This window comes from Chrysochloris asiatica, unplaced genomic scaffold (genome assembly GCF_000296735.1).
Source record: "Chrysochloris asiatica unplaced genomic scaffold, ChrAsi1.0 scaffold00020, whole genome shotgun sequence".
Classification (NCBI taxonomy): Eukaryota; Metazoa; Chordata; class Mammalia; order Afrosoricida; family Chrysochloridae; genus Chrysochloris; species Chrysochloris asiatica.
In genome coordinates, this window is record NW_006408538.1 from 14,079,373 (window position 1) to 14,089,589 (window position 10,217).

At 44.9% G+C, this 10,217-nt stretch overlaps 1 protein-coding gene and 1 pseudogene across 1 annotated transcript in view; both read right to left on the reverse strand.

The window, feature by feature from the left end:
- LRRC20 (leucine rich repeat containing 20) overlaps positions 1-9,770 on the reverse strand; it is a 128,530-nt gene extending 118,760 nt beyond the window's left edge. The window contains exon 1 of the mRNA XM_006837464.1: positions 9,689-9,770. Coding sequence (XP_006837527.1) covers positions 9,689-9,770 — 82 coding nt within the window. The remainder of the gene's footprint in view (positions 1-9,688) is intronic.
- LOC102838412 lies at positions 549-894 on the reverse strand (annotated as a pseudogene).
- Positions 9,771-10,217: the final 447 nt, after the last annotated feature.

A 10,217-nucleotide genomic window follows, 5' to 3' on the forward strand; every position in this document is an offset into this window, starting at 1 on the left:
TATATTTAAATTATAATTCATGTGATCAAAGCCTAAGAGGTTAAGCACAATTTAAAACTTTACCACCAATTTCTTTTCATCACATTTAAACAGCTTTTCCCTTACCAGTTCACTGCAAGCAGTGACCTAGAAACTTGAGACAAAAAAATTCATAAATCCATATCCTTCCGCTTTTTTTCTGGGATAATAAGAAACAATCAAGTGATGTGTTGAAGATACTACTAAAGGTTATTCACCTCTTGTTATGACCTCTGCATTGAAGGTGTATAGGATTTTTTAACAAATAACACTAAAATTTTTGCATAATCGTGATCTTTTTAAAGATCTTCATCTTCAAAATAATTTCAGTGAATGCTTTATGATCTAAAAATTAGTTCATAAGTCCCAGACATCAAAGGAGTCACTAATTTTCTTAAGTGCCCTAAATATATTCTACTGTCAAGTTTCTTGATTTTAAGATGTCAGCAGTATGGACCCATCTTAATAATATAATAGAACATTTAATTACATCACTTTCCCATCAACACAGTAAAATCCCTTAATGATGATTATACCGGACATTTCCACGGATTGGCAGGAGATTCCTCCAGTAAAGGCTCCCATGGTTTCTACAGCATCATTTTTCTTGCCAGACTTAGTTCATTTTCAGCCTGAAAAAATCACTTCCTCAATTTGTCCACCCTGAAGTTGGTCTAATTTTTTAACATCTGGCTCCACTTTCACCATATGTAGCTTCTCCTTTGTCATCTCTTCAGTATACTTTCTATAGGCTGCAGTTTTAATCATTTGCTCGAGAACATCAAGGATCTTTGTATACAATATCCCTAGTCTCCCGTGCGGTCTGCCACATACAGCCAATCCCACCAGGCCAGTGGTCTTCAACAGCCCCACCATGAGCGCACCATCAAGCTGATGGCACTCAGCCCTCTCTCTTTTTAGTTAATCTTAAGTAAGTGGTTGTTTTTTCAGTTCTTCCTTAAATTTTCTCTCTTATCTTTATCTTCTATAGCTCCATTTTCCTGACCATCTTTTATAGTTATTATATTCTTTTCTCTTTTCATTGTTGGTTCCTTGTTTGTTTATTCTGTTTTTATTTGCTTGTATGTGTGTGGGGATGAAGAGTTTTATCTTTCCCAACCAATAGGAGATCCCAACTGTGCCCATCCAGCCCAGACACAACCATACCCTCCGAAGTTCCACCCAATGGTCAAAAGTCAGTTCCAGCTCCTATAGACCTGATCAACGATAGACAGCAGCCAACAGCAGCCAACACCAGCCAAACTGAGGTGCATGAACAGTGAATGAAAACAGTGTACACAGTTCCAATCTCTAACTACACACACAATGGACAGTTGGTGAGAGCCTAAGAACACATCAATATATAATCATCAATTAAATACAAATATGACAACTCCACAAGGCCTCGGAGACAACAGACAGTTTTAGTTCACAGAAAGAAACAAAAGAGAATGGCTCAAACAAATGACCAAGATGCAGAGCCATAAAGCATTTCTGAGGAAGAAAAGGTAATGGAACTAACTGAAAAAAGAATTCAACCGGATGATATTTAGGTACCCTCAAAGAATTGACAGAAAGATTGAGGAAAGCAAGGATAACACAGAAAAAAACTTTAGAAGAATTTAGGAAAACACTAAAAGAACAAACAGACAAAATAAATGCAAATTCTGGAACTACACAAAACCAGCAAGTAGAAATCCAGAGGTTAATACTAAGAATTCAGAAATGAGTAATACATTGAAAAGGCAAAGGAGTAGATCTGAAGCAATGGAAGCCTGAATTAGTGAACTTGAACATAAATCTCTCAATACCAGTACACTCGAAGAACAATCAGAAAAATGAATGAAAAAAATCTGAAGAAAGCCTAAGAGTTATGTGGGACACCATGAAGAGGACTAGCTTATGGGTGAACAGAATTCTAGAACAGGAAAAGACAATACAAAGCACAGAAAAATTGTCAAAGAGTTGCTGGAAGAAAACTTCCCTAACATCATAAAAAAATGAGAAGACAAGCATACAAGAAGTTGAACAAATGCCAAATAGGATAGATGACAACATAAAATCACAAAGACATATCATAATCAAACTTTCTAACATTAAAGACAAGAATCCTGAGCAGCTTGGAAAAAACACAGTTACCTGTAAAGAAAAAACAATAAGACTAAGCTCTGATTTCTCAGCATAAACCCTGCAGGCAAGGGGGCAATGAAAAGACATATACAAAACTCTGGAAGAAAAACGCTCCCAACCAAGATTCATATACCCAGCAAAGCTGCCCCTCAAATATAATGGAGAAATTAGGGCATTTCCAGATAAACAGAAACCAAAGGAAATTGTAATGACCAGAACAACTGTACAAAAAATGCTTAAGAGTGTTCTTTGGACTGAGAACCAAAACAGTAGACAACAGCCTGAGATTACCATACACCACACCACCCAGAACTCAATCCAGATATAGAAGTATTGAAAGTAAAACAAACCTACAAAAATGAAAATAGGGAACCAGAGATTTCAATGTATAATGAGATCAACTACAAAGCAAAAAGAGGGCACAGTGTAGATACAGAGCTTCCAAATGGCAAGGAAGTGAATTCGATTTCAGGGAATAAATTACAGGGTAACCTCAAAGAAAAATAATATACCTGCACATCAAGGTAAAAAAACGAGGAAAATCAGAAAGATTTAGTAAACACTGCACAACAGAAATGAAAACAAAAACCCATACAAAAAATGAACCTAGCACAGAGAATTATGTGCAACGAAGAAACCAGCAGCACCAAAAAAAGAGACAGCAAAGGAACAAGTAATTCATATCTATCAATAACTAGACTGAATATAAATGGACTGAATGCGCCCGTCAAAACACAGAACCAGATGACTAAGAAAACAGGATTCTTCAATAAGCTGTCTGTAAGAGACACATCAAAAAGAGGAAGGCAGCCTAAATACCCATCAACAGAAGAATGGATAAACAAACTTTAGTACATACACACAATATTACACAACATTGAAGAAAAATAATGATTCTGTGAAATACCTCAGAACATGAATGAACCTGGAGGACGTTGTTGATGTTATTGTTATGTGTCATGGAGTCGGTTCCAACTCATAGCGACCCTGTACAGGGTTTCCGAGTCTGTAAATCTATACGGGAGCAGAAAGCCTCATCTCTCTCCCGCAGAACAGCTGGTAGTTTCGAACTGCTGTCCCTGAGGTTTGCAGCCCAATGCGTAACCACTAGCTACCAGAGCTCCCTGGAGGACGTTGTTGTTGTGAAGTGTCGTCAAGTCGATTCCGACCCATAGCGACCCTATATAAGATTGTTGTTGTTGTGATGTGCCATCGAGTCGGTTCTGACCCATGGCGACCCTGTATAGGGTTTCCGAGGAGCAGCTTGTGAGCTTGAACCGCCAACCTTGCAGTTCAAACGGCTTTGTAGTCTGGAGCATTAACCCACAGCGCCACACCAGGACTCCCATATAGGACATTGTTGTTGTTGTTAAGTGCTGTCAAGTCGATTCCGACCCATAGCGACTTTGTATAGGGTTTCTGAGGAGCAGCTGGTGAGCTTGAACCACCAACCTTGCAGTTCAAACGGCTTTACAGTATAGGACATTTGGCTAAGTGAAATTAGTCAATCGCAAAAGGACAAATATTGTATTTGACTAATGTTGTAAAAAAAAAGTTGACCTGGTGTGGCGCTGTGGGCTAATGCGTCAGACTGCCAAGTCTGGGATAAATGCTGATCTTGCCTTTTCCCATCTCTGCCTTTCCCAGTCCCGTTCCATTTCTATAGTCATAGCAGACCCGGAAATCTGCTTCAGGGGAGGCTGAGAATGATGCTGGTTACTGAGTGTTCTCGACTCGGAATATTGGAATAATCCAGAAAATGATGCTGAGGTGGAAAGCTGAGGGGGCAGACCAGGGATGAAGAAGGGCTGGGATCCAAAGCTCAGGTTACAGCAAGAGGAAGCCTGCCTCCACCTCCAAGTGCGCTCAGGTGCACCTGGATACTAGTGAGAGCAAGACTGTAACTGAGCTGTTCCCAGTCCAGTCTATCCTGGGGAGCTCCCACTCATTGGAGAGACACCTGCAGCTAGGGCGCAGCCAAGCCAACAGGCCTGTGCACACTGGGACAGGCAGGGCAGGGACGCAGCAGGAGAGGAGAAGCCGAGGCAGCCTGGATCACTCCCAGGGGTAGAGGCTTAGAAAACGAGCTGCTTCGGAAAGCCTCATCTGTGTCTGGGAAATGCACTTTATAGCAGAGTCTGTAGTCCTGGTGTGGCGCTATAGGATAAGCACTTGACTGCTAAGCACAAGGACAACAGTTCAAACCCTTATGCAGGGTCGCTGTGAGTCACAACTGACTTGAAGACGCTTAAACAATAGCAGACTCCGAAGCAGCACCAGGAAATTGCTTGAATAAATTTTGACAGCTAAACACTGCAAAGTTACGTACTCATAACCCCCAATACACAAATCTATCACCGTCAAGTCACTTCTGGCTCTGAGCGACCCTAAAGGGCGTAGAACAACTGACCTGTAGAGTTTCCAAGGCTGTAAATCTTTACAGAAGCAGACTGCTTCATCAGATGGAGTCCTGGTGTAGGATTAGCACTGAATTGCTTACTCTAAGGTTGGTGCTTCAAACCCACTAGCTGCTCCTTGGAAGTCCTATACAGGGTTGCTATGAATCAGAACCAACTCGACGACAGTTAACAGCAACAACATAGCAGAATCTAAAATCTGTTCTTATTGTTGTTGTTAAGTGCTGTCGAGTCGATTCCAACCCATGGCGAACCTGTATAGGGTTTCCAAGGAGCAGCTGGTGAGCTTGAACTGCCGACCTTGCAGTTCAAACAGCTTTGCAGTCTGACACATTAGCCCACAGCGCCACACAAGGACTCTGTAATATGTTCATCCCAGAACATTTAGAAAATGCAGAATCACAGATGTTGATCACACACCATCTGTACCACTGCAGAACTTAACAGATATCTTACTGTAAGTATTGTTTGGGATCCTTGAGGGGTTTTTTTCCCATTCATGTCATACACGAGACTTTGCCAGTCTTCATTCAGGCTTACAATGAGCTTTTATGCAACATTAATGACTACAGGGAGTACGGTGGTGCTGTAGAATCCACATTGGCCTCCTAACCAGAAAGTCAGTGGTTCAAGCCCACTAGCCACTCTATGGGAGAAAGATGAGACTTTCTGCTACCATGAAGATTTACAGCCTCGAAAACCCTATACAGGGTCTCTATGAATCAGACAGAACTGACTCAATGGCATTTAATAACAACAACATTAATGGCTACAGGGAGCCCTGGTGGCACAGTGGGCTAAGAATTGGGCAGCTAACCAAAAGGCTGATGGTTCAAACCCACTAGCCCTTCCATGGGAGAAAGATGAGACAGTCTGTCTCCATAAAGATTTACAGCCTCGGAAACCCTATGGATCAGTTCTTCTCTGTCACGTAAGCTCACTGTACGTCTGAATCGACTTGACAGCAATACGTTTGATATTTGTAGTTATGACTATGTAAATTTGCTCTGTATAGCTATAACAAAATTTATTCAGAATAAGCAAGTTCCTGGTGCTGCTTCAGATTGTTTGCTGTTTAAATGACCATATTGAATCGCTCCACCTATTTTTCAAGACCCAGGTTAATTCCTACCTCCTCCAAGAATAATTCCTAGACCACTTCCAACTCCCAGCCCCATCTCTCAATTACAACCACCTCCTGTGATCTGCCCAACATGTCTCAGCACAGATTCATGTGACAGCCAATGCTCTCTGTCTCATGGCTGGGGGCCTGGGCTCAGGCCCAGGGCTCGCCTGCACACCCCCCTCTGAGACCCCACCCTGTACACAGCAGGTGCCCGATGCATGCTGACTACTTAGAGCCCAAGTCCCTCAGACTGTGAGACTGATCTGCTCCATTTCCCACGAGCCAGGACCGCGAGCACCTACTTTGCTTCCTCTCTGGCTAGGCTCATAGAGATGCTGGAAGTTTTGGAGGGCAGTAGAGGAGAGGAGGGAGCACTGAATTCTGACTCAGGAACTCAGAGGAGCTGTGGAGAGTGGGTTCCAGAAGGCAGCAATGAGAGTGGATGAGAAGGGAAAAGCCACCAGAGAAAAAGCAGCTCATTTCTCTTTAAAGGTACAGAATTACATTTCATACTCCATTAGCATCTTGTTTCAGTTCCTTCTAATTTTTTCCTACGTGTGGATGCATATATTTAATATAATTGGTTCAAACCACCAACCTTTGCAGACGATCACACTTGTTGGTACTACATCACTTACTTGTTGGTACTACACATATGAGTAGTTTGCTGTATCTCTTACTGTATATACGAATGCATAAGATTGTTAAGTGGTCAAGTCTCCTATTATTTTAACCAATGTTTAAAGACCCACTCACCTCCACGTGAAGACCACAAGCTATAGCTTGTGAATATGTCACTGGACCTGGAAGCTTGGAACCATAGTTGGGAGCAACATCAAGGTCTATTGGCACAACATAGTTCACAGTGTTTAACATCCTACTTTTGTGAGCAGCAACTACAGTCTTCAAAGCTTATGAGCAGCCATCTAAGGTACAATTGTTGGTCTCTTCCTCTCTGGAGCCCAGGAGTGGTAAGAAAATTAAAGGCGCATGGAAACAATTATTCCAATGTGAACCTGAGCATCCAGGCCCTGAGAGCAGAAGAAGTAGACGGTGCCTGGCTACCAATGCTGACCAGACTACAAGGGATCACAAATAGAGAGTCCTGGATAGAGAGGGAGAAAAATGTGGAACAAACTCAAAAGCATAAAAAGACTTGGCTCCTTGGTTAGACAAAGACTGGTGGAACTCGCCAGACTACAGCCCTTAGATATCCTTCAGGTCTAGAAGTGGACCCACCCATGGCTCAATTTCCTCAAACGACAGAGATGTGTACACTGTGAGACTCAGCACTAGAGAAGTGCAGGCTCTTCAGAATAATCAACTATTTGAGCTCAAAGGGCAACATTTACCAAAAGGCAAGGTCCAGAAAGCAGGAAAGGAGGAGGAATGGAAATGGGAACCCCACGGAAGAAATGAGGTAAGAGATGTGACATTGTGGGGAGTTGTCATCAATGACATGAAGCAAAATACGTACGAACTGTTGGATTCTATAAACCTTCACTCAACCCAATCCACAGTAAAAAGTTTAAAACAAAAAGACCAGCCAGGGCTAACAGGTTTACTCATCCCCTCAAACTGATTTGTATGCTGTGTTAACGATCTCACAATACTTCAGACATACTGTCAGGAGGGACCAGTCGCTGGAGAAGGATATCATGTTTGATAGGGTGGAGGGTCAGAGAAAAAGAGGAAGCCCCCCAACGAGATGGATTGGCCAAGCAGCAGCATCGATGGACTCAAGCGTGGCAACTGTAGTGAGGTTGGCCCAGGATCGAGCAGTGTTTCGTTCTGTTGTGCACAGGGTTGCTATGAGTCGGTACCGACTTGATGGCACCTAACAACAATAACAACAAACCCTAGTGGTTATGAGTCAGGCTGCTAACCGACTTTATCATCATCACTCCTAACCTCCTGACGAGACGAGTACAATCCCCATCCTCGGTGATCTCAGAGAATTTGAGGTTTAAAGAAACCAAGGCTCAGAGAGGTTAAGCAGCCTGCTAAGTCATCAGGCTGGTAGAGACTCAGACATCTGGTTCTCAGCCACCCTATGAGTGGTAGAGCACCTTGAGTGCAGGGGTTAGGACAAACATAACAGTGACAGATGTAGGCTCCAGAATTCCTTTACTGTGGGGACACAGCTCACAAGCTGAAGGCTTCCCTCCAAAGTAAAGGAAGACTTCCACATTGCCTGCTTCTTTCACCTTCCAGCTAACACTTGTGGGAACTTACCAAGTACCTGACACTGTGCTAGGCCCTGGGGGTCCTCACCCCCACCCCCATGAGTGCAACCAAGGAGGAAGAGAACAAACAGAGGGTGGGGTGGAGCTAGGAGTCTCTCCACTTCCAGGGCCACCACCCTCTACCTCAGGAGCCCACATTCCAGACACACCTGACAAGTGTCTTCTCGAAGAATCACTCCCCTTTCTAGTCTCCAGGTCTTTGCTTAATGACCTTTGGCAGAATTGTTCCTTCATTCCACCCTACCCAGATACCTGTCTTTCAAATTCCTCTCCCTTCCTGTGCCAAAGGCGCAACTCAAATCCCACCCATTCCACCTGCACAGTCACCCCCAAGGCAGGACTGTGCTCCGTCCTCTGGGTCCCCACAGAACGTCTATGACTGTCGGGGTACACACATTCCAGTGGCACGCACACACACATACACACACACAGTAACCACACAGTATGTCCTTACACGGGGCAGATAATCAACAACTACTTCCTGAATCCAATTAAGGAAGATGACTTGTTGAAGTGCTTGGAGTCTTGTGTTCACTGCACGGGCTGAAAATGAACGATCCATAGCAAAAAACACACAAGAAGTAATTCAAACAAAACTGTGGCATGTAAAAGGGTCTTCCAGCTCAGTGATCTCAGAGAAGACCCTGAGTTTGCCTTGGACCTGCCATCTCCTCCTCATCTGAAGATCCAGGATAACTGTGTCTAGGAGCTACCATCTATCACAGAGATGAAACAGATAGCAGCCAGCACAGTGGGACTCAGCAAGTGTCCACTCCTTATTGTTACCTGGTCCAAAGGTGCATGCGCACATGTACACACACACACACGTACCAGTACAGTCCAAGGGCAAGCAGACAGGCCCTGGGCGGGTAGAAGAGCCTCACTCAGTGTTTTTCAAACCTTTCTGATCATGACCCATAAGTGGAAACCTGGTACACAAGCGCTGTTGCTGCTGGCAGGTGGCTCTGACTCCTTCTCACTCACAGTGACTCCATGACAGGGCTGTGGGATAAGCACTCGACTGCTAACTACAACTTCAGTGCTTCAAACCCACCAGTCACTCCTTGGAGATCCTATACAGCAGAGGTGGGAAACGTCCGGCCCCTGGTTGGTCAGATCTGCCAAGGCAACCATAGTTCCAGCATTCATATTGTTGTTGTTGTTGCTAAGTGCCGTCGGGTTGATTCCGACCCATAGCGACCCTGTATAGGGTTTCCAAGGAGCAGCTGGTGAGCTTCAACTGCCAACCTTGCAGTTCAAACAGCTTTGCAGTCTGGTGCATTAACCCACAGTGCCATCCCAGGACTCCAGCATTCACGTTTTGGCTGATTTAATTAAATGTTTAGCCAAATATAACAGGTAATTTTTAAATTGATAATTGTGTATGGCCCACGAATGATGTTATAAATATCCAAACGGCCCTTGGCAGAAAGGTTCCCCACCCCTGCTCTACAGGGACGTTATAAGCCAGAAATGACGTGACAGCACTAACAAAGCTCTCTATGAAGCTGACTGCCAGGTCCTTCTACTGTGGAGAGACTTTCTAGAGAAATGCCCCTGAGTGGGCTCAAACCACCAGTTAGTAGCTGAGCACATAACTGTCTGTGCCACCAGGGCTCCTAAAACTAAACGTAACTGCAAGAAAAGTTCCACTTTCAATATCAAGAGAGAAGGGAGCGTGCTACTCGTGCCTTTTCTGTTCCCTTCCTGTTTCCTTTCTAAACGGATTCCACAAGCTGCTCCTCACTCACCCAGAGTGCCGGAGCCACTCTCCACGGTCTCGTTGACTTTCCGCGCAACTCTGGCCACGGCCTCCCCCATCTTCTTCAGCATGCAGACGAGGGTGTCCTGCCGCCAGCCCCCTGGCTGGGCCACTGCTCCAAGAGGCCTGTGCCTGGGGAAAACACAGGGTCATGAAGTGCCCATCCGTGATGCGTCCTGCCCAGGGGATCTAGGCAGCCAGGTGAGCCCCAAGCCACTTACCTCCTCCTGCCAAAGCCCAGGCTACATCCAGCACAGCCTTGCGCACAAGCAGTCTACCTGTCAGAGGGTGGCAGTAGTCGGGACCCACAGGTTCCCTGGAAGGATAGACATGTGTGACCTCAGCAGACATGGGGCAGGGCCTGGACAGGTAGCCAGTGGGAATGAAGACTCAGGTGTGCTGGCCTATGACTCACTCAACAGGCGGAGCAGTGGGAGGAGGCGGGGCACTGACAGTTGCCAGAGAAAGACACTTGTCCCTCAGTCCACGCTTCTGGACTGGCGCCCTGCCCACAGCCC